General features: G+C 41.3%; 1 protein-coding gene across 3 annotated transcripts; it reads left to right on the forward strand.

The window, feature by feature from the left end:
- Positions 1-797: 797 nt before the first annotated feature.
- Positions 798-26,035, forward strand: LOC119142244 (merlin-like). 3 transcript variants are annotated; one of them, XM_037374976.1, is made up of 20 exons: positions 798-1,247; positions 2,602-2,711; positions 4,372-4,620; positions 6,112-6,229; positions 8,009-8,134; positions 8,500-8,622; positions 12,270-12,353; positions 13,156-13,224; positions 13,416-13,498; positions 14,692-14,767; positions 15,216-15,353; positions 17,098-17,172; positions 17,944-18,057; positions 18,502-18,624; positions 19,189-19,406; positions 20,304-20,406; positions 21,069-21,196; positions 21,796-21,946; positions 22,615-22,824; positions 23,855-26,034. In XM_037374976.1, the coding sequence occupies exons 3-20, from the start codon at positions 4,613-4,615 to the stop codon at positions 23,888-23,890; spliced, it is 1,983 nt and encodes a 660-aa protein (XP_037230873.1). In that variant the 5' UTR covers positions 798-1,247; positions 2,602-2,711; positions 4,372-4,612; the 3' UTR covers positions 23,891-26,034. The 3 variants fall into 3 exon arrangements, with proteins under 3 accessions (XP_037230873.1, XP_037230874.1, XP_037230875.1); XM_037374977.1 differs by lacking the exon at positions 2,602-2,711; XM_037374978.1 differs by lacking the exons at positions 798-1,247; positions 2,602-2,711 and having other exon boundaries at positions 4,550-4,620; positions 23,855-26,035.
- The last annotated feature ends 1,923 nt before the right edge of the window (positions 26,036-27,958 follow it).

Genomic DNA, 27,958 nt, shown 5'->3' on the forward strand with positions numbered 1-27,958 from the left:
GAGACCCCTAGTCCCTATGGGCTTGCACAGCTGGATCCAGCCTGATTTTTGGTGTAAAGGCCTGCTAGGGTGCCACGTTTCGCAGCGGTGTTGTGCTGTCAGGCTGGAAAGAGCCCGCAGCAGGCCACATTCTGCAGGTGCTGTGAGGAGGTGAGGTGGCAGGGGTGGTGGCTGAGGTGCCATTTTACACCGTGTTTCAGGGGATGGTGCTGACTGCAGTGGGCTCTTCTGTGGCTGCATGGCACGGAGGTCTGCACACAAATTGGTGCACTCTTTGATCTGCTGCAAAGTTAGGTAAATGAGGCAAATCTTGTAGGCATTTCCATGTAGACCTGGGATAATTGTAACATGCACAAAGGGAGAGCTGGCCTGTTGTCCTTGCTTGTCCACATCGTGGTAGAAATTGAATTTTCTGTAAATCTGTATAAAAAATGGACAATTGGGGGGGGTGTGGAAAACCCCAAATGCCCAACTTGCAAATGGAATAATGACAAAAAGCCTTGACTATGCCATTGCCCTTGGGGTAGTGTGCTCCTGGCAGCTCATTGAGCTTGTGGTCTCTGTTCTTGTGGTGACTTCAGGCTGATGATGGGGTTTTTATTATTATTTTTATTTTTTATTTATAATTTATATGTGTTCATTTTTTTTCTTGTTGCCAAGTATTTTGGCTGCTGCCCACTTTTCAGGCTTGTTCTCTGTAGGCATTATTGTCCCATCATCTCTCACCACAGGAAGAGGGCAGGTAGGGGATTGTGTTTACTTAATGGGACATCACTGTGCAGCTTCCCTTTTTAAGGTGGCTGGGTATGGTGAGAACAGGCTATTCCTTGTATGGCTGGAGACACTGTTGGGATAGTTTGGTCAGATGCTATCAAAGGAGTTATTTGGAAGTCCATCTGCTCATACAGATACCCAAGTCAAGATTCATGGGCTTCTCTTATTTTAGTGCCTTGCTGTTTGAATTAAAGTGGAGAGAAGTTGGGAGGAGTCTTGCTGGCACAGGCAGGAAATAGTTAAGAGCCTTACATATCACCTGGGAAAGCAATTCTTTGATTTTTCAGAGGGCGCTAACATGCTGCAGTTCATAGGAAACAAAGGAAAGGGGATCAAGTATAAAAGTTGTTCTTGGATTTTATTTTCAGTGGCAGAACTTGTGAGGGCTGGATATTGATGTCTGCTGGAAAATACGGAATTTTGCATTAAAAAGAATTATTTTTTTCTTATTCATTTGGAAAATGATCTGTGAGGTAAGTCTTGATTCCGTCTGGTGACTTTAGATAGCTTCTTTTTACATTGAGAGGTAAGAAAAACCTTTGTATTGCTGACCCATTTTAAAACAGTGAATTCTTTGCTTAAATTGTTACTTGGGCAGGGCAGGGAGCACAGGCAGAAGTGTGAGTCAACAACTGTAAAAAGCCCACAATGCTTTCCTGTATTGTTAACATTCACATTGCTTGCATTAATTTCTGAGCTTAAGTATAGAAATTCAGGAACCAGGAGAAGCATAATGAGTCAGGGGAATTTGTGATTAAGAGTTGCAGTATGTATTTCAGCAATGACAGGGGACTTTCAAATTGTAGTAGTATCTATGTTAATGTACATCTGCAGTTGATGCTTCAAGCATCTTCTGTTGGTGGCTCATAAAGTACTTCCCAAACCTTGCTTCTTTAAACCACACTGCGCTCCTGACGGTTTTATGTTTCCAGCTCTTGTAAGGACTTTGCTAGTAGATGGTACAGTTTCTGCTCCTGTGCATGTGCTGATCCTTAAGGGCAGACTTTTTCTGGCGGGGGGGTATAAGTGAGCAGTGTCACAATTGCTATTAATTCCTAGCCTGTCAGCTGTTGAGACTCGGGAAGTCTCACCTTAAAAAGTGCTACTGTTTTTTTGTGTGTGAAAACAGATGCTTTTTCACTTGAGTGTAGCTGACCAAAGTGTGATTGGATGGTAATAGATCATGCACAGTTGTCACTGAAAGCAAGTGCTGTGTGAAGGGAAATCTTTATATCCTGTGGAGAGAGCCCTGCAAACTACCCTTTACCTTCGAAATGCTAAACCAAAAGTAAATTGTACTCTCACCCTTGGGAAGGTTAGTTGAAACTTGTTGCTTGAGATATTTCTCTTTGTCTAATGTACTAAATTCTGGTTGATTTATTGAGCTTTTTTTGGGAAATGCTGATTTAATATTTTTTCTCTTTGAAATTTTCAGTTAATACCGTAAGTGGCTGGTATATGGGTTATCTCCCATTTGGATAAAATGTGCTGTGCAGTAGTGTAACATGATGGCCAATCTAGTGCTGTGATATAGATAAGCATCAGTCCTTGCAAGAGTCGCCTTGCCAGTTCTTCTTGCTATTGCTTGCTGTTGCTGGTTTCCCTTGCACCCCCACGTTTTGCTCAGGCACTAGTTTCTCATTGTCAAGAAGGGAGAAGACTGCAATCCAGTCAGAGCTGCTGGATGTTGGTTCTTTCATGATGGACATGAACACACTGAAAGGCAGAATCAGGACTGTTTAGTTCCTGCAGATTATATTCCTCATCACAATTTCTGTTGCCCTCATCAAGCAAAATTTTTATCATCTTTCTGTTAATTTTCCGAAGGTGCAGGTGAAGCTGTGGACATTCGCAACTTCTGAACTATCTGTTCTGAGAGTCTGACTGGACAGGAATCTTTCATCACCCCACCCTATTTTGCATTAGTGTGTTATTTGGTAAGGTTATGACATGCTCTGATCTATCACATTTTGCTACTTCTGGGTCTTTAGGTTAGATCCACAACAGCAGTGGCAACTGCTGAAATAAATCACTGGACCTCATGACAGAAACTCTTATCTTTAAACACGTTGCACATGATTCACAGTTAAATGTGATTAGCAGGGATCTAGAGAGTGGGTTGCTTTTGCGTTTAAATGAAAGATTGCAAACCCAGATTGTCTTATTCGGCAAGATTTCTCTTATTTGAAAAAGTTATTTTTCTAAAAACTTGACTGTTAAGTGCTTTTGCTTATGTTGTCAGTATCTGACATGCATTTATGCTATTCAGTATTAAAACCTTTTCTATTTCTTTACCAGTGCTATTGATTAAAATGCAGTTTACATTTCTTGGGAAAATTTGATATTCAAAAATGTCTCTTCACTGAGTCAGAATGTACTTTTCCGTGGAATAAAAATTCTGGAAAGGAAAAAAATGCTATTGGAAATGTTGAATAAACTATATTGTCATTTCAACCAGGTTATACAAGAAAAAAGAACAAACTTCAAAGTCAAAATTAAGCGCTCTGGTATTTTTGTCATATTTTGAGAAAATTAGTACATTCTTCTGCAGTTGTTGAATTTTATCTGTTCAGCATTTTCCATATGAAACTCTTTGAGAATGTTCTGAACTGGCCCTAATTCCAAGTTCCTGTTTAATTCAATCGGCTGTTTCAAATTACATATTAAAAATGAATTATGAAGCTTTTTTCTCCGTTGTCTTCAGCCATTGGCGTTTCTTCTAGAACTAATAGAAGGGGTTGTTTCCAGCATTGTATAGTAGTTTGTACTTTTCATGCTTTAACAGCTGTGTCCAATGGTACAATTATTTACAGTAAATCTCTGGTTTTGAAGAAAACTGGACAGGAAAGACCTTTGGAATGCAACACAAAAATATAATTTTGCTGTTAGCTGTGTTGCAGCTTGCAGATTAGAAATAAAAAAAATACTGGAATAATTACTGCTGTTTTGGATGCCTTCACATGATGCTTTCCTTGTCAATATTACTGTGGTTGTATTACACCACAGTACTATGGTTGGTTTTGGTTTTTAGAGATTCCTTTCCCCTTAATTGAGAACACTTTTCTATGCTAAGCAGAAAGGACTTGAGCTCTACTCGGAGTGCAGTGAGGTGTTGCCTGAATTATAAAGGAAGCTCACTCTGGCAAGATCTGTTTTTCACTCCCCTTTAAAGTCTTCCCTGAGGATGAGGTGGTGCCTGGGGGTGATGGGATTTGGGCTCTGGATATGCCTACTATGGCTTGCACTTGTTGTTGGTAGTGTGAACTGGCCTTTCCTAGGGCTGGTGGCAGGTACCAGCAGAAGGGCCAGTTTGGGGAGCGTGCTTTGAGGGCGTGTAGTTCCCTCTAGCCTTGAGGAAGGAGCAGATACTGTACACCGTTTTGCATAGAAGTTCAGAAAAACAGAAATTCCACCCTGTGCTTTTCCAGCATCATAATATTCTTATTGTTAGTGATTTTTTTCTTAGAGTGTAACCGGTCTGCAATTTAAGTTCATTACTTCTTGTTCTGACCATTGTGGTTATGAAGAGCAGGCATAATAATGTTTCGCCACACTTGTCCCTTCTCTGTACTAACCCATACTTTCATTTTGCCACAGATTATTTTCTAGCCCTTTGAGCTCTCCTTTGGATTCTTTCCAGTTAGCCTGTTATCTTTCCTGAAGTGTGTTGCCTCAAACTGAACAAGACTTCAGCAGAAGCTTTACAAGAGCCAACTGGAGAGAGAGAAGGACTCAGCTGATCTCAGTGGTGTCAGAAAGATAAATTTCCTCCTGAGCTTTTCTTCCCCACTTGGAGTTGCCTCAAGTACTTGTTTTCAACTCTGCCACTGATGTCCATATGATTTGGTAACTAACTCATCTGTTCTTTGCCTCAACTTCCCTACAATTTGAAAAGAAAAACTTCCGTATACATTTACCTCAAGTAGCTAAATACTACTTGAAATTTCTGGATGAGGGGCATGTGCAAAGTAGATGGAAAAAAATCAGTAATTTGCAAACCGATTTAGAGCTCAGCAGAAGCAAATAAAGGGACAAGATATTTTATAAAATCCTGGAAGATACAGGCAAATGGAACTTTTCAGTTTAGACTAGAACTTTATTTTGGAATTCCTTAAGGAGAGATTGGAAGTCTGCCACACTGTAATAGTCTTATACTGTAGGAAACCAAGAATGCCTCGGTCTCTTCTTGACCTATATAGTTCACAGACACTAACTAGGTTGTACAAGTTTGAGCTGTTAATTTTGTAAAGTAAAAGGAAAATAGCTTTACAGGCTGATGTCCTGTGCTCAGAAATAAACATCAGAGAACTGCATAGTGCAGATTCACACTATCATTTAACCCCAACTTTCAACATTCGGTTTGAATGGCGTTCACAAAACCCTTGTGGCTGTGAACTAGCATGTCTCATCAATTTTCTTGATGGCATGCAGTCAGCTGTATTTAGAGTAGAAGATTTGTGAAGGAATTTTCTGTAGGTTTCTGTAAAATTAAATGTTTCACAAGAACTCCACTGGGAAAATTTCTTTTCTAAATAACTTTTATCATTGTGAGTTTAGAATGCCCAAGAGCACGTGGGAAATTCGGTGTAATTTCACTGCATGTATTCTTGGCATTTGTATCATCTTGGAGTTAAGATCTCATGCTGTAAAGAAACTCAATAGGTTAGTTGCTCAAGGAGCCATAACTGGTAGAAAAGAATTGAGTTGGATTTGATATCCTGAGATTTTGCTGTGTGATGTGGCATTCCACTGTGTTTTATAAGCAGAGCTTCCACTGATGCTTTTGGTGTTGGTACATGCTGCAGAGACCTTTGAGAAACAGACTTTTGCTTGAATATGTAAAAGATACGAGGCATGTCATATTTCTGTTGGCATTATTCAAAAGCCAGGTATTACTTTTAGGAAACTGTAAACATTCATCCATTGCAGAGTTTTGTTGCAAGAGACTGCTGAATTGCATGGATGTGGGTGATTGTGTGGAGCACAAGGGCTGGATTGGAGCTTCCCTAGATGTCCTCAGCTGTACTGAGAGGCAGGCCCCTGGATCTTGCAATGTAAGGTCTGAATGATGTTCTTCCTAGTACTACAGGAACCCAGTGTTTGCTGAGGTCCGAGGAAAGATAGTAAGGCTGTTTTGTAGCCATTTGTTTTAAGGAACAAACTAAATTTAAAGGCCAAACTAAATTTTTTGTATCAACATCCTTATTCTCTTGGCCACAAAAATGCACGTTTAAAAGTGACTTTATTTTGCAAGTTTGGACTCATCCTGCTTTGGAATCTAGCCAAGAAAATGTTACTCAATTTCAAGCTCTAAATGTAACACATGTTTGATTTCAGGTGTGGCTATCCTCATAAACTAAAAAATATGTCCATTCGAGGCCTGAAGAAGAAACAACCAAAGACTTTTAAAGTCAAAATTGTAACGGTGGATGCTGAAATGGAGTTCAGCTGTGAGGTAAGAGTCCTCAGCAGAATGCTAGAAAGATGGAGACTGATCTTTGTATTAGCAAGACACAAATTTGAAGAGCTCAGTTTATAAATTCATGGATGGTCTTAAAACTGGTCTGTTATTTTTATAAACAATGTATTACTTAGTCTCAGATGCATTCTTCTGTTAAAAAAATTTGACCGTTCAGAGTTTGAAGCTGTTTCCATTAAATCCATTTGACTGACACAGCTAAATTAGCAGTAGGCCTGCTTGCTTTGTAAGTGTTCCAGCACATGATGCAGGGCTTGTCGGTAAGTATACCTACTTCTCCACAAAACTGTGTTTGGTTTTTTTTTTTCATAAATGGCATAACTCCTTAAGATGCTGCCAGCCTGGGTAAAGAAGTCTGGTCAGAACTGGTCCTAAGGTGTTGCTTATAAAATAATTTCTCAAATTATAATTTAGTGCTCAGTTGATCTGGGACATTCTCTTCAAATCTGCCATTTGTAAGCTGCAGTTTGCCTCTTACTGTTGTATCTCTGTTTTGTATCTCTGGGCAGAAGAGAAAAATGATGAAATGAAAAAACTTGCTTGTCTTCTGTTGGTTACTGCTATCTAGTAAATTGGATAGGGAAATCATGACTGCAGAAAAAATATGGAAGAAAGCAAATACAGCAAGTGATCAATTGCTAAATGAATTGGACTGCACTGCTGGGAAGACAGAACTGTGCCTGATTAATTCCTACTCATCCAGGAAAAGCAAAAAAAGATGTACAGTTATTTCAAGAGGAGTTAGAAAACCGAAGTCCAATCAGATTGGCGAGTCTAATGAGACTTGGATGTTTTGGGGGGCATTTAGTATTTAATTTATTAGGTGCCTCATAGACAGAATAGATTAGTCACAAGCAGTGCACTTCTGTGATTTACTGATCTAGAATACTTGCAGGCTGATTTGTCAAAATAAAGGATTTGGAAAATCTGATTTAAAGATCAGAGTCCTTGTTAACAACACCAGCTTAATGTATTCCTTTGCTAGATCTCCCTTCTCCCCAAACACTGCTCTTTTGCTGGGATGATTTTCTGATTTCCATCCAAATATTGCCTAAAAGTTTTTTTTGCCATTAAGTTTTTAGCGGCTGACCCATGCAATTTGATGAAATCTTTTTAACATGTAGCCAAAAAAAAGAAACTGATGTACAGCCTCTTCAATGAAAAAAGGATATATCATACGTGTGTGAATTTTGGGACCTTTAATCAAAGGTTGCTCTCTATGGAGCCAGGCTACTAAATTACTCTAAAGACAGGCTCCTGTTCATTTAAATCAGAGTAGCATAAAGGCTTGGCTTGGTGCCACTGAAATAGCTGAGGTATGTGAACGATGGATTTATTTTCATTGTTCGGCACTTCTGCACTCTGCCGTGATACTCCTTTGATTTCCCCTGGCCTTCTCTCAGTCTCTCCAATTTATATAACTATTGAATAAGATTTTTATAAATTATTAATACAGCCTTGCTGTATCTTAGGAAATCAATAGTGCAATCCTCATTCCCTGTGCTCATGAAGTGCTTGATGCTGTGGTTAAATGACTGCAGCTGCTCTGTGAATCTTTCTCTGGAGGAGAGGAAGAGGAGGTAAACAGTGTAACTATTGCATGTTTGCTGGAGACAGCAGTAGGCATATTTCATTGCAAAGCTAGTGCTGAAATAAGAGTTCATAGGAGAAGGGCAAATGGTAGCCTAGTTTGACTAAAATGTAGCAAATTCATTCAAGACATACCTGTTCTTAATTTTCTTTTTTTTCTTTTAGATGAAGTGGAAGGGAAAGGACTTGTTTGACCTGGTGTGCCGAGCACTTGGTTTAAGGGAGACTTGGTTCTTTGGCTTGCAGTACACAATAAAAGGAATGTGCACCTGGTTAAAGATGGACAAAAAGGTATAGGAAACAAAATAAGTGTAGCAATTTTCTACTTGTAAAAAGGTCTACTATTTTTAAGCACAGGAGCTAAAGGAATGTGTTATGGGATGACTCATAATTTTAGATTATAATTTTTTAGACTAAAGTTCATTGTGTTATTTGGTCTGATTGCTTCTATCATGTTTGACCTAAAGTATCACATACCAGTCACAACTATATGCACTGATGGCTATTAGATTAAAGCTCAGCATTGCCCTTCCTTCTGAAATACAGAAAGGCTGCTTTAAGTGGGTTCTTAGCTGCTTTCTGATTTTTCTCTGGAGTATTATTTTGAGACAGTTGCGTACCATTTTTGGTGCTGATTTTATTTCATCTGTGAACAGGTTTTAGATCAAGAAATCCCCAAAGAAGATCCCATTAGCTTTCACTTTTTGGCTAAATTCTACCCAGAGAAGGTAGAAGAGGAACTGTTACAGGAAATTACTCAGCATTTATTCTTCCTTCAGGTCAGGAACATTTTTTAACCATTAATTCCTTCTGTATTTACCCCAGTCCTCTTGTATTGTCTTTGATCTTGTTGGCCGCTGTTAGTCTCAGAATGATTCTGCTGGCTTCAGCTGTATTGGTGTCTTTGTAAAGATCTCATCTTTTTTTATGAAATACAAACACTTCTCCTGACTGCTGTGGTTTTGTGTACTGGTAAGCTGACTGTTGTTTGCCTTCTGCAGATTTTTGTTCTCTTGATGGCTTCTCAGTTACTGTTTGTGCTAGGAATGGGAGTCAAATTGCTGAGACATGTAGTTTCATGTAAAATTACTTCTACACCTGGCAGTTTGGATGTTAATTCCATGTCTACATATTCCAGACTTGTTTTGCTCCTACAGTATGTGTTAAAAATCCATGGAAGGCTGGCACTGCTTGAAGAACTGAGGCTTTTGCCCCAACTGGTCAGTGCTGAGAAGTATAAAGTGAAGCCATCATTTTTGTCAGTTTCAAGAAGTTATCTTGAACTGTCATCTGGCCTGCTCTGGCTGCAGCCAAGTTGGATGAAGAGAGTCCCAACAGCTCCTTGTCATCTTCATCTCAGACTTGCTGGTGTATCCTCTTGTGTAACCATTCCTTAACCTAATTCTTTCAAAATGAGCAGAATAAGACACCTGTTATTAGATGTATGCACTGTGTGGGGGAGTGACTACACAAGCAATTAATGGTGGCTGCTGTGAAGGTGGAGAAGAGGGAAGGAATGGTGATAAGCAGTTGGGGACAATAAGCTTTTTCACTCCGATCAGCTGCAGATGGAACAAGACCTGTAACTGCAGCCTATCCCTGAAACTAAAATTTGTGAGTTCCTAAAAATAGTCCAGGTGGTTACTGGGAGATCTTGTTGTGTGTGACTGTAGAAGGCACAGTCACTAGAAAACAATAACTCCCTAATCTGTCCTTCTTAAATCTTCATTTTTGGATTGTAGGGAAAAAGATCATAGAATTTGATAGCCATTCTGAAATACAGGTTTGTACATCTAGCAAGTTTGAAAAGGAGTGGAGCAGTGTACACAGCAAACAGGAGGTTCACCACAGTGATCCTTTTAAAGACAAAGTCTGGAGGCATCATCATATTGTCTGATAGCCTGTGATGAGAAGTGCTGTTCCCTTGGTATTTCTTCTGAAATGTCCAGACTTGTACAAGCTGACTTCTTGCAGTCAAATTAGCCAATTTGTTGTCTTCCCTACCACATTGAAGCGGGTGCCTACTACTCAGGGTAGCAGAAAATATCCCAGCCCTGGCAAATCTTCATTATAGGGAACAGAGCCCATTTGAGCTCTGCCATAGGGGCAGCTACTGAGGAGCTGCAGGACAGAAGTACTGTGCTCAAAAGCAGAGATGTTAGCTGCATGGACAGCTTGGTCTGTATGCCACGGTGATTCTTACCGATTTTAAAATTTCCATGAGATGGAAACCAGTAAAAGTAATAAAACCCATGTGTATTGATGGTAGTAGCTTTGCAGAGACAGCTTTATTTGCCACTTTTTTTTTGTTCCAGAAATTGTTAGGGTTCTTTTAGGTACATTGAAAAGTAGATAAAGGGCCAAATTTTGGAGTGCAGTGCTTAGTTATCTAAATAAAGATGCATCAACCAGGAAAACTCATGCTGTGCGCCGAAGCTGCAGCAGTAGGTATACAGGCATTGAGTTTGGAATGATCACTTGTTGGTCAGCTGTTTGTTCCAGTAGGTGTGACATCCAGCTTCTCTCCTGAGTTGCTGTAGAGTCCTCTGCAAGTTACAGCCAACGTTCTGGTGTTGCTGTGTTCTGGTAGCTTTCAGCACTATGTGTCTGTGCATGTAGACTGGGTGTATGGCATAAATTCAGTCTGCATCTGTAAATAAACACAGTAAATACCCTTGTTCCCTGAGGAGTATGTATTAATGAAGTAATGGGAAAATGCTGTTCTGAGGGTTAATATACTAACTAAACTTCATCCAGAACCCTTAACCGCTTGGCAATTTGTTTCTGAAGCTAATTTTGGAAAGGAATGAGAGGGGCAGAAGTCTTTTCCTCGTCTTTTAATCCTGATTTTTTTTTCACTTTTTTCTTCTCTCCTTGAACCTGCCTTGACTAGCAGATATGCAATTAACAAATTCTTCTCATTCCAAAGTAGAAAAACAAGACTGAAACAAATTTGAACTTGCAAAGTTTCCTGACTATAAGAATTTAAGATCACACCTGGATGCTAATAGGGAAAACATGTACAGACATCTGGATGCCTACAGACTTCAGCTCTACTGACTATTCAGACCTTTACAAATTAATGTGGCATAACAACTTTTCGCAAAATGTGTGAATAAATGCAAATGACTAAAGCTAAATCTTGTCTTTTTATAGATTAGGTAATTTACTCCTTCATAAAGTAGCACAACAAAATGTTCTTGTAAGAACTGATCAGAAAAAAAACCCCAGAACTTATGGGGGATCTGTCTTAAGTTGTTCTGAATTCTAAAACACATGATTTGCACCATGGAGTATGAAAGCTGGAGCTTTCCAATTTGGAAGAAAAGTCTTTTCAGTCTTTTCATTCTTTCCATTTTAACAGCTCAGAAAGAATTTTCCCTGTACTATAACTCAGGTTCATATATTGTGCTCACCAGAGGCTAAATTTAAAAGAAAAACTTTCATGGTGGTTCATTTCAGTTCATAGTACGTACAGTGCCAAAGTGTATTTCTAAAGATAGCCCAGTGCTATCTCCAGTAATTTTTCTTTTTGGAAATGTTTAAGACTGTGGATAATGCAAAATTTTCTTGTCTTGTGCTTGTTAGTAGGCTAAGTACATTACACCTGAGAAGAAGATTTGTGAAGATTAATTTCCTGTTCCCTCCTTAAGTTTTCAAGTAAAAATTACACAACTAGTTTAAAACCAAGCGAGATCTTACAAACTATTACACCTCTGATCTTGGTAGCACCATAGATTATTAAAACAAAAAGTATGTTAAAATGCTTTACCATTTATACTGAGCTTTTATTTTTAAGCCCTTATGTTTTTGTTGTGCTTGGACCACTGTAGCTGAATAAGTGCCCTATTAGCTTCTCTTTGTGGGGTCTCCTTTATTCTCTCTTTCTGGAAAGCTTTAGAATGTGCTATTACAATTTTCAGTATGTCTCTGTCCTTGGCAAGATCAGTCATCTGGACAGCCCTGAGCTGTATGGTCTGGTTGGACCTGCTTTGACCAGGTGACCTCCAGAGGTCCCTTCCAACTTAAAATTTGATGATTTACATGTAAAGTTAACTTTTCAAGAGCAGGAAGATAAAGAGCTGTTAAAAGGAGTGAAGTGCAGACAATAAAATTAATGTTTTGTAGCAGATTCTTTTTCAGAACTCCTTTATATAAATGTGTGAGGTAGCCAATTGGCATTTCTGTGAACTTAAAATTAAGACACTTTACCTTTCAAAAGTTGTTTGTGGTTGGTTTTTTTTCATTAAATGTAATGCTAAGTAAAGGCTTCCTGTGTTTCTGAATGCCATTTTATTGTTGCTGTTAACTCATAAAGGTGGTTTGGTGCCAAGTTATAGTCCAGGCATGCCTAATTTCATTTCGAGCCTGATATAAGTCCTGACTTAAAGCTTCTTTAACTTACTCCCCTTTTCTCTTGATTTAGGTTAAGAAACAAATACTGGATGAGGAAATCTATTGTTCTCCAGAAGCAACAGTTTTACTGGCTTCTTATGCTGTTCAGGCCAAGGTTTGTGTATAGAAATGCTCTCTTTTTATTTATTTTTTTCTTTTTAACCAACACATATACATGGTGGCATGCAAAACACAGCAGTGTTAAAATTTGCTATTAAAGTAGATCATCCTGGGAGTACAGGTGCAGCTAGAAAAATAGGCGTTAGATATTATTCCAAGGATTTTGTTGTTATATTCTATGCTTATATATTATACTTCTGCAATGTAGGGAATTTCTTTGGACCTAACATTTTAATGTAATCTTTCTTCCAGCTAGAATTATTTCCTGTTGTTTAAAAAAAAAGTCCCTGGATACAGCAGGTGCTGATACCAGAGCTCACAATGGAAGGACATGATGTATTTTAATATCTCCCAGAACACAGTTCACTTTGCCACTGAGAGCCAAACTTATACAATGGCAGGAGGTGAACACAAATTCTGAGTAGGGCTGGCCCTCTGCAGCAGCCCAGCCTATATGCAGTAGGCTATAGGAGTAGGGGAGCTTACACACCTGAATGTAGCCTGTAGTTTGGAGGAGGGTATGAAGTCATGGGAGATTCCTTCATACCTGGGGTTGCTGAGGGCTGATGGTTATAGGCTGCCGTAGTTGGCTGTATTGGAGCCATGTGCATAGCACAAAGGCTGGAAGTAACTTCCATGGACAGTTCAGATGAGGGGAGCCTGTCTGTTATGTGTTACTCTGTATGCAGGAGAACCAGAACAAAATCTGTCTCAAGCAATCGCATCAAACTACAGAAACAAGTTCTTTAGTGTTCTGCATCCAAAAAACTGAAGTTTCTTTTCTTTTCTTGGGACAGTATGGTGACTATGATCCAAGCTTTCATGAGCCAGGCTTTCTAGCCCATGATGAACTTTTACCCAAAAGGGTAAGTCTTTATTCTGTATAAAACCAAATCTTTGAGTATACTCTTTGCAACATGGATATTGCTGTGGGATTAACCAGAGCATTAGAAACAGTTTGCCCTGAACTTGGCAAAATGAGCTGTGATTGCTTGAGAGAGGCAGCACATATATTTATATCTTCAAAGGACAAAAAACCTCCTTCCTTTTTGTGTAGGTCCTCAGGCAGTATCAGCTGACAGCCGAGATGTGGGAAGAAAAGATTACTGCTTGGTATGCTGAACATAGGGGTATTGCCAGGTATTGAAATTTCATTTTTTGGAAATCCTGTACATTTCAGTAACTGGTTATTTGCTCTCTTCAGTGAAATTTGGCTTCTAGAGAGCGAGCAAAGAAATAATTGGTTTCCATGCTGTGATGTTAATAGGTTAAGCTGTAACCAAGGATAAAAACACCCACTCATGTGGGGTAAAAAGTCTTGTGTAGGGCTCAAAGTGCTTTTAAACTGGACTTGCTTTGAAGTGAACAGAGGAGCTGAGGGCTGTTGCAGAACTTCATGACCTAGTGTATCTAAAACAGGAGTCCTGTCTCAGCAGAGTCCATGTATACTAGCAGAGAGAAATTCCTCCAGAAAGTCTGAGTTGTGTTGAATTTGCAGTTAGCCCGGAGAGTTTAGCCTTTTCTTTTAAGGCTGTTATCTATCTGGGGTTGCTGGTGTGTCTGCCATACACAGCCGCTGCCTTTCTGGAGCCATATCACACCAGTCTCCCCCTAGAATAAAAAGAATGAATCCAACATATTTTATACCTTATGAAAATCATGGCTCAAGAGTATCAGCATACTTATCAAGGAACCAAAACAGTAAAGACACAGCATCATAGTTCCAGGACTGAGTTTTGATGGTAGTCCATGTGGACATTCAGCATGCCTGGAAACTCAATTAAACAAAAAGCAGGAGCTGTTGGCACCCAGAGACAGCCTTTCGGTTCAGTTTCTCTTTGACTGTTGTAGGTACCTCTGCACTATTTTTACTGTTCTCCTCAAGACTTATTGAGGCATTATCTTGAAGGGAGAAGAACTGTGGGTGGAGAGATTCTCACCCTTCTTTGGCCTCTGCCTGAAACTGTTTAGAACTTGTTCAGTACTCATTTCTCAACGAACACTATTTCCTGAAGGAAATATCTTCATGTCATGGAAAACAATGGTAGGGTAGATTTCCAAGACATAATAATGATGGAGTGGCAAAACTAATGCAAGGATAAGACTTTTAATAAAATTACACTAAACGTGATTCAAAATAGGTACAGCTGTACTGTCTTTAATCTGTAAAGATGCTGGCTTTATTATCTTTTTCCTGTTGAGAGGAAGATGGCAAAATTAGAGAAAATACAAAGGACCAGATTGTCTGTTCTTTTCTAAGTGGGAAATGTAGTCAGCTAAGAGAGAAAGGTTGGAAAGGAATGTCCAAGTGTAATCATGGCCTTATTCTTTAGGGATGAAGCTGAGATGAACTACCTGAAAATTGCCCAAGACTTGGAAATGTATGGTGTCAATTATTTTCCAATTGCTGTAAGTGCTTTATTTTAGCAGTTTTCAATAGCTGTAGATGATGGTACTGCCCTTTTAAAATCCTCCAGGGAGTCTGGAACTGGGACTCCTGACTTCTGCTTTTCTCTGCTGATGGTGGGCTGTGTACTGATTGTCCTGACTTGGTTTACTTGCCTGCTAAATGAGTAGGTGAATAAAACGGTAAAGATTAATGTTTTACAATCTGACAAATGTCTTGAGTAGCTCTGGGTATGTAATAGGAAGGAGAAATAGACTAAAAGTTTGAGCTGCTCTAGTCAACCTAGAAGACTGGTTTTATTAGCTAGCAGCGACAACATTTGTAATATTTTCTGGGAACATCTATTTCCTAAAAATACAGATAAATATCAGTGCATTAGAATAGGTATGGTTCTTGTCTGTGGTTGTTTGTCACCATAAATGGCATTTACTGATATCTATTGTTTTTTAGCAAAATAAAAACCATACAGATCTCCTACTTGGAGTTGATGCCAAAGGTATTCATATCTACAGCATTAATAACAGGTTCTCTCCAAATAAGTCGTTTGAGTGGAGTGCTATCAGAAACATTTCCTATAGTGAGAAAGAGGTATGATGGCTTTGATATATTATTCTTTTTATACAGACATGGGTGTGGGCTGGGATTCTTGGAACAGGCTGAAAGCTGTCTCTGTTTAAATAATTTGGGGGAGAAGGGGAAAATCATAGGGAGCTTTGTTACGAAACTAAAAATAACAGACCTGCCTTTCAGATGTGCTGCATAACCTTGGTTCCCCTAGGAGACAGAGGCTGCTGTGAGGTCTCCAGCATTGTGGAGCCCTCTGTTCTGGTTCCTTCCCTGCTGCTTGTCCTTTGCAAAACAAGTGTGTTGATCTCTGAAAAAGATAGATATTATGAATGCCACTATGACTAGCTTCTTTGGTTAACTCAGCAGGAATTAGATGATCCATAAAACTTTATGTCATTTTCACATGCAGAAGCTGTCCTTGTAGATGAGGTCTGAAGCACTGTGACAGGAGGAGACATGCAGGGAGATATGCACGTTTTTCTGCCTGATTTCTGCTGGTTTGTCAGTACATGATTTCAGCCTTCAGCACAACCCTGCCATTGCAATTTCACTGTGATTTCAGAGTCCATCTTTTACTTGTAGAAAGTACAGTGGGAAGGGGGTGAAATTCAGTCTCATTGCAAATCATGAGGCTGCATGGAAGGCTATAATCAGAAAAACAAAACCAGAAAAACTACGTTGATACTGGAATGCTTGGAATTTGTCAGCCAAAGGACAGCACAGCCTTTTCCATTTTCTGTGGGCCTATTGAAAAAACACTGAGGATGAGATTTGCTGTCCGGAGTTAGATGTGCAGACATTAAATCAGGCAGGGCAGCCTACAGGAGTTCCACCTCCAAAAAGTTTTTGGTTCTTGCATAACACTAAACTTCCCTTCTGGTCTGTGAATAAACTGCTTTAACTCCCTATTGCTGGGAAATTCGGCAGCTCTATATTAAAGCTCCACTGTATTTGGTGACACATTCACATCCCTGCTCCTCACAAGGCAACACATTCAACCAGTTATTACCTACAGGGTGAAGCAAGCTGTAGGACATTATGATCTTGGTGACTTGGCCTGAAATTATACATTGCATTGCAAATGAGGTATAGGAATAGAGTGCTGCTAACCCATGAGTCACAGAAAACAGGATCTTAAAGAATGGAGCCATACTTTGTTATGCAGCCGAATCAAGCACAGCTTACAAAGTGAAACAGGGTGTACTGACCTGGAAGCATGAAAGCCCTTCATGTTGTCTGGAAACGGTTTGGGAGATAGGGCTGAAAATGTGAGAAGACAGGACTGATGGTCAGAAGAACAAGTCCTTCAGGCCCTTGATACATTTTGTTTACATCTGCAGTGATTGGTATTCAGAGAGGTGTTTGACATCTCCTTGACTTTAAGAATGACTGCTTCTGGGGATTAGTAATGTATTCTGTTTCCTGATAACCAGTGCTTGTTCCAGTGTTCCTGGTATAGTATGCGGTGCACAGGTGGTGGTGTTATGAAAACTGCCATCCAAACCAGCACCGGGGTGGATCTGTAGGAGGCTTTATCTTCTAACATAGCCTGCTACAGAAGCAGATGAGGAACTTGTGTAACAGCAACCCTGGTTCTGGTTCTTTTGAGCAAAACATTTTTGCATTACTCTCCCCATGTTTGTGGCATAAATCACTGCTTCCCTGAAAAGAAGGGGAGATGGGCTAAAGTTTGCATTAGTATTAATAGTTTCAGCTTTGTTTTTCTTCTCACAGTTTCCTTTCTTTTTTTCTTTTGCTTGTGTAGTTAACTATTAAACCTCTTGACAAAAAAGCAGAAGTCTTCAAGTTCTTTTCCTCTCAGCTCAAAGTGAACAAATTGGTAAGAGTCCTGTTTCCTTTCTTTAAAACAGCTTGGTAGTATTGATATCTGAGTGACAAATGTTGTGTGTAAAAACTGTGGAGAGGCTAGGGAGCACTGTGTTTCAGCATGTGTTTTCCTGAGGATTGTTCTGTCTGGGAAGTCATGGTACATACACTTGTCCTCTCTGAGCAGGGGAGATGATGGCTGGAAAGCAAGATGTGAAGGAAGGCCCAAATCACAAAGGGAAATCCAGCTACTGGAAGGGGAGGATGTAGTGTATGGAGAGGTACAAAGCCACTGCAGCATCTGCCTATCTGGCAGCTGTGGGTTCTTAATCAGCTACTGCCTCTCCTTTTCTGGGAGAAGCAACAAGGAAGAAACCTAATCAGCTGGCTAATTGTATCATCACTGATTGCTTCCTAGCACAACCACAGGGCCTGGGTCACTTCTCAGTGAGTTTGTGGAGGGGCCAACACAGGTGATGATTCCCACAGCTATGTCTTGTATACTCTTGGCCTAGATCTGTTGCCTGTTCATATTTGGGAAAATGGAACCGGAGGCCCATGAAGGACAGCTCCTCATCCTGTTATGAACTTTTCTGAACTATTACGTACCTGGGCGTGAGCCTGCCCTGGGTGCTGATTTTCATGGGAGGGAAGCAACTGCCAGCATTTGTGCTGAAGTTAGAATTGTCAGCTTTTGTCCTGTGAGGTCAGTGTGGGGCTCTTTGCCCTTCTGGCTGGAGCACAAGTATATCAAGATCGCATTTGCTCTGCTTTTCCTATCCAGATTTTGCAGTTGTGCATTGGAAACCATGACCTATTTATGAGGAGAAGAAAAGTGGACTCAATAGAGATCCAGCAAATGAAAGCACAAGCCAGGGAAGAAAAAGCTAGAAAAAAGGTAAATTCTTTCTGCTTCTCTATTGTTAAAAACACTGATTATTATTCCAGCTGGTGCCCTTGCTGTCCATGCATTGCATCAATATGTGAGTGTGGGAGGTGAGCAAGTGCAGCAGGATTGAATGTGGGAACAGCTGTAGTGTGTGTACAGCATCTGAGGATGTAAGTGATGTTTGTGAAACTGAACAGGTGATTGCAAAGATTTGGGGTACATAACAGAATGATCCAAGTGCTCTTCCAGCAGTCTGAAACAGCCAGTATTACCTGTTTGAGGGGTTGAGTGCTGCAGGGTGCAAGCAGCTTCAGCATTGCATCTCTGGTGAGTATCAGTCCACCAGCTAGTGAGCAGTCCGTTCTTAATTAGATTAATTTGCTGTGCTGCCTCAGGCCCAGATGAGATTCTGCTGCAAACCCACAAACATGGTATTGCTCATTCTATTTCCAGATGGAGAATCAAAGGCTGGCCAGGGAGAAGCAACTCCGAGAAGAAGCTGAGCGAGCCAAAGAAGAGCTGGAAAGGCGTCTTTTCCAGCTGGAAGATGAAGCCAGGCAGGCCAATGAGGCGCTGGTGAGTAGCACATTAGTCTGAATAGTCTTGTGCTTGACAGGCTTTCTTGGTTTGGAAGCATTTTTTTCTTTTCTTATGGTTCCTGTGAGATACAAGGCTGGAGATTTTTTGATGGCTGGTGGAGAGGGCATGCTGGAATACCTGGGAAAACTCTGATCTGCCATAATCTCAATTTGCCATGAGCCATTTGTTCCCTGTATTTGGTTCACAGTCATTTCTTCAGGCAAAGAGGGAAGAAAGGAAGCAAGCAACCTTGGAGCTGAAATTGGCAGAAAGGGGCATGGTGCACTGGCAACTGAAGGGGCCAGCTTCAATTTTTGGTTAGTCTTTCTCCAGCCTTAAGCAAATGTGTCGTCTTGCTTTGTAAATGTGAGAGGCAGGAAATCAGGCAATACTGAAGCAGAGGAGGAGCACCAGACCCTACAGTTGTTTACTATAATTTTTATTTTAAGGAAAAATATTGTTATCACTTGATCTTTTGGGAAAAGATGTCCTCTTCCTGACTGTGTGCGGTGGTGATTTTGTAGATGCTAGGCAGGGTAACTAACAGAAATTGTTTCTTAGCTCCGATCCCAGGAAGCAGCAGAGTTGCTGGCTGAGAAAGCTCAGATTGCAGAAGAAGAGGCAAAATTGCTGGCCCAGAATGCTGCAGAAGCTGAGCAAGAGCGACAGAGGCTGGAGATCACAGCCCTGAAAACCAAGGAGGAGAAACGCCTGATGGAGCAAAAGATGCGAGAGGCAGAGCTGATAGCAGTGAAGCTGGTGAAGGAGTCTGACCGGAGGTTAGATATGCTTCAGTGGGGTTGTGTGGTCTCTACTGGGATGCCTGGGTCGAGAGAATGCTGCTTTTCTCAAAGCTAAGCCCAGGAAGGAGGGATTGTTCCTGAAGCAACACTTCAGAATGGCTAAGACTTCTTGCATCTTGTTTCACCTGGTACCGGTGGTTGTGATGCAGGTCAAAGATTTTACAGATAATTAGATGCAAGGCTTTAGAGAAGTTTAGTATTAAAGATCCAGAATGCAGAAGCATTTCCTATTTAGCATTATCAAAAGAACACTGGCTACTATCTATCTAAATTTACCAGTCTGTATACCCTGTGAGTTATGAGGCTGTTTTCATTCATTAGTGCCAAGTGATGATCTCTTGTATCCCTTTCAGATCTTTGAGAAGTGTAAATCAGGTAAACTCGTGTGGAATACAAGCTACTCTAGAAGTGTTTGCTTGTTCCATAACACTGTGCTGCCTGAAGATGCAGAGCAGACCAGTGTTAACTGGGGATGTTTAACCTTACTATTAAGGGCCTTCTGATTGTTTTAGGATACTGCCAAAAAGCTTGCCAAAATAAAGAGTAGATATGTTGCAGCTTTCCCCACCTCAGGGAGGATTTCTGACAGCTTGGAGAATCTGTATCAGCAGGTCGTAACTGAGCCCAAGGAAATCAGGAGTAGGAAAAACATGTTAATTCAGCCAGTTTGTACAGGATTGTCTTTGAAAGCATGTGTCATGCTGTGTCCAGTTAGTTCTCCACGTGACCATCCTACCACAAGTCTCTGGGTAAAGGAATCACAGTAATGGATGTCATTCTCTGGAAGCTAGTGAAGTGTGTAGCTCTGAAATCCATGTGTTGCTTCTACTGTGGAAGTAATCAATCATTTACGTCAGGGTATTTGTCTTACAGAGCCAAGGAAGCAGAGCATCTGAAACAAGATCTGCATGAAGCCAGAGAAGCTGAACGGAAAGCGAAGCAGAAACTCTTAGACATAACGAGGCTTAATTACCCTGTAAGTTTCTGCTTTACTAGCCACCACTTAATCTTCAGAGATTTTGATTCCATTTTTATAGCCCACATCAAGTTGAGTAGTGGCATATCTATATCCAGCTAGGGGGTGAACACCTATAGGATCAACTGGTGCTTAAATAGGGTGGAGGTTGTATTTGTTCAGGGCAGTGAGGATGAGAAAGACAAGACAAAAGTTAAAAACAGGACTGATGTTGGGACTTAGTCAGTATTAGGCATGAATGCTCTCTCTGCCATCTCAGACAGTACTTTGTGGTGATGGTTGTGCTGTGTTGTCCTGGCATGTAAATTGCCCATGAGTGTCTTCAGGCAAAGCAGAAGGAGCTGTCTTCAGCAAGAAGGCAGTACTAAGGCTGTGTGCCCCAGCTCCCTCTCCTGCTCCAGTCTTGCTGTGGATGTGTTTCCATTCTTTGCTGAAATAGGATTATTGCAGCCAGGATGCTCCTCTGCCCTTGGATCTGTGGGTTGTGGACTTCAGCAGTTCATCTGGGGCTACTCAGGTAGAAGGGAAGGGCTGCAGGAGTGTCTGTGTGTCTGAGAATCCATGGGTAACTTATAAAATGCTCAGCATGGCATTTTTGCAGAAGCTGGGGGGAGAAACCCGAAATCAAATCTTACTGACAGTGCTTGTGTTCCCTCCTTCAGCATGTGGTCAAGTACCCGCAGTACTCCCCAACTGACACCAGAGATGTCAACTTTGACAAAGGATCCATAAAGCTGGATTTGAAGGACATTGACCTCAAGAGACTGTCCTTTGAGATAGAGAGAGAGAGGTATCAGTATGCTAATGGTGTAAATAAATGAAAATGTTAATCATGGAAAGTACAGAAAGGAAGGAAAAAACCTCTGGGAATCAGTTTCATCCTGTTAATAACTCAGGATGGCCTCCTACTTGTACATATGGCTGGAGGCCTTTTACTGAGCTGGTGTGGATTATGTCTTTGTAAGATTAGCTGTTTAGAGGAAGAGTGTTCTGGTGGCATCAAACCATGACAAGGCCCAGAACCCTTCTGTCCTGGGAGGGCATTGTCAGGGGTACACTTTGCTGGAGTAACAGTGTGTTAGCAGACAGAAGTTTCCCTCTAGTGTTAAAGTATAGTATTGCTTTGATCTAATACATCGAGAGGTTTTTCCTCTCTTGGTCTGGCAGGAAATGCTTGATAAAAAAAAAGTCGTGTGTGAACCCTGAAGGGTGGAAGCAAACCCCCTCCTCACTGGGTCAGGGGAGTCAGGCTGACATGTGCCATACTTAATTTTGTCTATCAAAAAACCAGAATGAAGTGAAGACTTTCCTCTCTCCTCCTTCCATACATAACTATTCTTGCGCTGTGTCATGCCAATAAGCTTTTTATCTCCAATCTGTGGACTACAGGCTAGACTACTTAGAAAAAAGCAGAAAATTTGAAGATCGACTGAAGGAACTGAAGTCTGAAATTCATGCTTTGAAATTGGAAGAAAAACAGTCTGGGCTTTACTGTCATTGGAATGAAGTACTGGGATCCTTGGATCGCTCCTTAGGAAATGTATGTACCTGCCTCTTTTTTTTTCAACATGGACCATAAAAGAGAACAGTGTGGGTGTGCCAAAGGTAGTTGCTGTATTTCAGCTCAAGGCACATGCTTTAGTACCCTTGATAGCAAAATATTAAAAGTGTGAACACAGACAAGGAAAATTCATGTCAAAACAAAATCTAACGAGTTTTTTCTGGGTGGGATACCCGTACCATAAGCAAACAATAATCATCTTATTTTACGGATTATGAAATCATAGTAAGGGCTTAAGGTCTTAGAGCAAACTAAATTGCTGTAATTTAATAACACATTTAAGTGTGGTTCATCATAGTTTGCAAAACATTTTCATTTATGTGCTTTGTGGTTGTCTTGGTGTATTTTTTTAAGGCAGTGAGGAACTAAACCCAGATTTTTGTTGTAAGTTTCTTGTTATTTATATAAACGTGGCAGCCTCTTCCTTAGCCAGTGCCAGAATAGGGCTGGCTTTGTCTCTCCAGGTTGTTCCATGTGTGGCAAAGATGGCTCTGAGTCAATAGTTTTACAGAGAGGAGAGGGGCTTGGAAAAATTATTAGGGGAAGATGGCCTTTATTTTCTGACTATGCTTCTGACGTTCTCTTTGGCTTGATGAGTGTTGATATAGAGAAGGCATTAAATTTCCGTGTGTTCTTTTCTTTTAAAGACGTCACCATGGATGAAAGCCTTCGAAACTGGAGAATCATTGGATATAAATCTTCAAAGACCTTTCCCTGCTTACTCATTAAATACTACAAGCAGTTGGCCTTGTACCAACAAAATTCAACACACAGTGCCAGTGGAAAAATCATCTTTTCAAGCAGATTCCTTGGTTGCCAACAGTGTGGGCACAGGAACCAGAAAACAGATTGTAAAGGTAATCGGATTTCTAAGTAAATTTCCAAATGTTGACTAAAAGTTGTGCGTTTCAGAGAGGTAAAGAGTGGTTGGCTTTAAGGACCTGTTCTGTCCAGCTCTGTCACAGCCTCTCTGATGACAAGTCAGTGCGTGGCTGTTGCATGAGTTTGGGGACTCTGCGCTGGCACACTTCAGGACAGTTTATAACTTGAGGCCACCTGTTTTTTCTCACTTATGATCTAAGCTGGAATGCAAAGCTGTAAGCCTTGGTAAATGAAATTGAGATACCTGTATGCAGCAGGAGGATCTGTGTTAAATTTTACTTTTATCAGCCAATTTTGAAAATGAGAATATGCTCCCAGGTACAGAGAGCTTAAAACATACTGTGCCTGTCTTCTGGTTTTAAGGGGCAGGGAGTAAGATACCAATAAATGCCTAGACTTCCTACAGTTTGGTGCTCTGCTGATGTATTCCCTGTCAAAGAGTCCTGAAGAGCTAATGAGCTGGGTCTTATGAAAAAACGCCCACCAACCTGCTTTTAAATTTCACTACCATGGAGAGTCTAGTATGCATTTGAGAAGAACTGTAAGGGCATGCGGTCTTGAACAGTGGGAAGAAAATCGGCTTTCTCTAGGCAATGCTAATTGTGCAAGGTATTTGGAATAAAGCAAGCTTGATATATTTGCTGCTGTTTTACATGAACAAAGCTGAGGGTGCTTAGGATTGGTTAGAGACTCTTGTGTAACATTCAAGCCCTGAATCTTCAGGGTTGTGTGCTTAGAACTAGAAGGCACACAGCTGAATGTAGCAACAGATGAGGAAGCAGCTTTTTCTAATGCAAGTAACAGAAGCAACTTTTAAAACTAACCTAATCCAAACAGCAGAGATGAGGCAAATATGCTTGTTTCAAGAAGAAAGAAAAAGCTATTGCAGGGTATCTTGCAAAGGGCTCCAGAGCTGGAGGTAAAGGAAGAACCGGACCAAAGCAAGCTACTTGGTTTTAAGTAGTTCAGGGCAGAACTAATTTTTCCTATTTGATTTACCTGTAGGTTCAGCAGCATGACTCGGATGTGATCTACATTTGAAGCCTCTTGTTTCCTTACCAGACTGGTAAATCCTGGTGGCCATCTTTTTGGCTGCTGCAAAATGCACCTATATGAGGACACTTGCGCAGCTCTGCTGACAGGCATCAGCACAAGAGACATGCTACTGTAGTTAGAGCGGTGTCATTCAGCTTCCAAGTAGATAATGTAAGCTGGGAGAGCTAAAACTGCCAGTATAAAAGGGCTAGTGTCTTTGGGTACAATGGTAAACATACAAACCCAGAGGAGTGTTGTTTACTACTTATGCACTTTTGAAGAAACACTTCAGACTTCGCTAAACCTTCTTCCCCCAGGTGTTTTTACCTACTGACTTAGCAGTATGGTACTGTACTCTTGTAGAAAGGATGCTAGGCAGCAAGTTTCCAGGAGATGTTTGGGATGAGGGAAAAAAAAAATTGTACATTAACTTGGTGTTTACCTACACAATAGACTGATCATGTTTTTGGTCCGATCCGTAGGACAAGACTCCCATAGAGTTGCTCAACATTTTAGTGTTTGCCTTCCAAATATTTTTTTCCTTCCCCAAACATTTCTTAGTTCACTCAATTGATCTGCATTTCTCTATGAGAAATGTCAGCTTTTAATTCCAGATGTAGGAGTGGACATCTTCAAATACCTCTCATTCCTGGGGGAATCCGTTGTTTGGAATGCAAAGCTTCTATTCTCTCTACAGCTTCTGACTAGGGCCAAGCACTTTCTGTTGCTTTTGCTGTTCCAGCAAACTTTGCATACATTAACTTGTTTCCCGTTCTGTGTAACACAGCTTACAAATTAGACAAAGACAAAAGATGCTATCGGTATCTGCTAAAGCTGGACTTGTTTCTGATGGAGGGGTGCATGCAGCAAAATGTCTGCCTCATTAGTAAAACCTACTTGCGTTTTGTGTGTGTTTAAATGTCTGTTTCACCATAAATCTTTGTTCTGAGTACTTCTGGGGAAGCAGATAAGATGCAGGTGTAGCGACAGTAGCAGCACAGCTGAGCATGTGACATGTGATGTAAAAATTAACATTAATGTTAAATGTGTTGTTCTAAAAGCCAAGCTTCAAAAAACCACCATTCAATAAAAAGCTTCAATTTCTACTTGCTAGTAACAGCTTTGAACTGAATGTTGGGTCAATATTACAACAATAACAAGGCAAGTTCTAAGAACAAACACACAAATCTCCTCTGTCCACAACTCTGACAGACTGAGAGCACGGTGGGGGATAGCATCTGTAGCCAGCTCTGTTCTCAGACTTTTACCAGTCATGACACTTACACAGGAAGATGCACATAATGGCGATCTGCGGTGGTGTTCTGTTGTCTTGTTTTCTCAGCCTTGAGATAAATTACTGCCTTAGGTGGGTGGGTGGGGTGCATTAATTCTCTTTACAGCTCTGATATGAGATGTTTGCAGGCTGTTGGCAATTGCATGGATAGTTTCTGATCTGTCTGGGAAGAGCCTTGTGTGTGAGATGGAGAAGCTGTCAGAGGTATCAGACTGAAAAGGCAGATGTAGCCAAGGTGCCAAGGGGTTATGTAGGTGGCACTGACCAGGACTTAGACAGTGATGAGACAGGAAATAGTGCTAGAGGAAAACAGTGCAGAACAATTCTGGATGCGGCATTCTTGGATTTGGGGGTGGGGAGGAGTGCTGGGATTTCACTGGTTCTTCTTTTCCTGTTGCATCTTTTTGGTGTGTATCTTGCTGCAGATAACTAAGCTTGTACCCTCATTCTGTCACGTGTGCTGGGGCTTCCTTTTGCTTTTGTGTCTGAGCTGCATCATGGTCTAGGACATAGAGGAAGAGAACTGCTCCAAATGCAGGTTAATTTCTTTGGGCTTGGTCCTGTGTATCACAGTGAACAAAAGGACAGGGTCACACTGCTGCCAGCTTAAAAATGAAGCCTATCTGCACAAGCTGTCCTCAGCCTGCTGGCTCACAGGTATTCTCGCTGTGCATTGCTCATGCGCAACGCTATCTTCCTGCATACTTGTATGGGTGTTTGAAAGATTAGCTGGGGTAAGAGAAGCAGGGATCTGCTGGAGAAATATCTGCACAACCACAGATGGAGTCAGATGCTGTTGCTGGGAGGGCACTGTGAAGAGAAGTGCCACCTGGGCATCAGTTTACTTAAAGCCTAAATAAATATTTGCAGCAATTAAAATTTCTGTGTTGGTGCTTCTGGTGCTCATAGTCACATGCAGTATTGACCACTTCTTAAAACAGGCAGCTACAGATGTGTGAGGAGGATGTGTCTTTCAGTTGAAGAATGAGAAGTGTGAGCCCTGGTATCCCCCAAAGCAGGGAAGAGAGCATAGATACCTTGTCCTAATCTGTAATGGCAAGATTTGTCACCCTAAAGAGTGAGGTATTTATCTAATGATGCTGTTGCCGTTTTTTGAACACTTGAAGCCCAACATACAGCTGATAATGGTGAAGACCTGTGGACCTGCAGGCAGTAGTCAGCAGATGGTGCTGCGATGCTGTGATGCTGCACAGCTCTGCTCTGCACTGGCTCAGAAAGACCTGGCTTGGATAACCCTGCATTGCTCCATGCAAAATCTCTGCCAATTCGTATGTTCCCACACTAGCCTGAACTTGCTTCTGTTCTCTTCCTGCGGTTTAACCTGACATAATTTTTGATGGGGATTCAAAATATACAAGCACTATACTCTGAGAAGGGATTATTGCATTAACAACTTTGTCCCATGGGTATGAGCTAACTCCCCATATTACCAAAAAGAAAATCCTATAATAGTTCTGACACATCATTGTCATCAGACTGTGCAAAAGGCCTCCTGAGTGGATTTCATCCATGACTGCCAGAAGCATGTGGGACCCTGCGTGTCTGGTGGTGCTATGTGTTATATTCCTTAATGCTATTTGAAACAAGCATAGGCCTGTTAAATTTGCAGAGAATGGAGGAATTGTGGTGGGTAGTCTAAAGAGGGTGGGAGAGGCCTGAGAACAGTCTCAAGGGTCACTGCAAGGAGGAAAGAACAAATTCATTCTTTGTTTTCCTGTTGGAGGAGATGCAATGTTCTGGTCTCAAACTACAGCAAAAAATGGAAGAAAAAAATAATGCAGCAGTGAGGAAGTGCTAATAGATCACCTAGAGAGCAAAGCAGTCTGTTCCTGGAGTGACACAGTGAATGCTGATCTTCTGTGTGGAAGCTGATGACTCGCCTCAGCCCTGTTTTCCATGTTTCTCTGAAAAACCACTTGTTTTAATCCCAAGGGGCTTTCTCTGCCCTCATAAAAACCTTAGATTGGGAAACTGCTTGCTTGGTTCTTGCTCAGCGGGGTGCTCCTGATCTGAGCTGCGGGAGCCAGCAAATGCTGTTTAGGCCTTTAGAGACAGCATGTTGCTCCAGGGACCTGGCTCTTAGAGACCAGCTGGTTCGTACTCACCTAGCCTGCATCCAGGTTGCCCCTGGCCCTGGAAGGTGGGCACCACAGGGCATGTGGCTGATCCCCGAGTCATCTGCTCTTGACCTTTTTCTCCCTGCGCTGCTGCTGTTAAAGAGTCCAGTCACCGGCAGCAAGATGAGTTTGCATGCTGCCTTCACAGACTGCTGGTGCAGAGCTATGCACAAGCAAGCTTCTTCCTCTTCTTCCTGGTAAGCAGGCTGCCGTCCCTGCATCTCTTTGTGGTGTCACCTCACTTCTCTGGAGCCTCACGCATTCTGAGCCTGTTCTCTTGTACCCAAGGTATTTGTTCTCTGTTGCTGGACGCGGCTGCCAACTTCTTGTGGCCTTCCCAGAGCATCCCTGGTACTTGTGCCCAAACTTTAGGAGTGTGTGTGGGGCACTAGGCTAGCACCTTTCATCTGCTGTTGTCACTTGTGCTCCCAGCCTGCTGCTCTGGGTGATGGGGAGTATGGTGGAGACACAGTCCTGGTATGGGGACAGCTGTGGTCAGTCCTTGGTGGCAAAACCCCCAGGTCAAACTGTTTTCACACAGTTCTATGGACAAAAGACAGGCCCAGATGCAAGACTCGGCTGTGTGGTGTTATTTCTGGTTCTCTGCACTTTGGGTTCCTCTGTCTTCCTGCAAGGTATTTT

The sequence above is a fragment of the Falco rusticolus genome, chromosome 1 (genome assembly GCF_015220075.1).
Source record: "Falco rusticolus isolate bFalRus1 chromosome 1, bFalRus1.pri, whole genome shotgun sequence".
In the NCBI taxonomy this organism is placed as follows: Eukaryota; Metazoa; Chordata; class Aves; order Falconiformes; family Falconidae; genus Falco; species Falco rusticolus.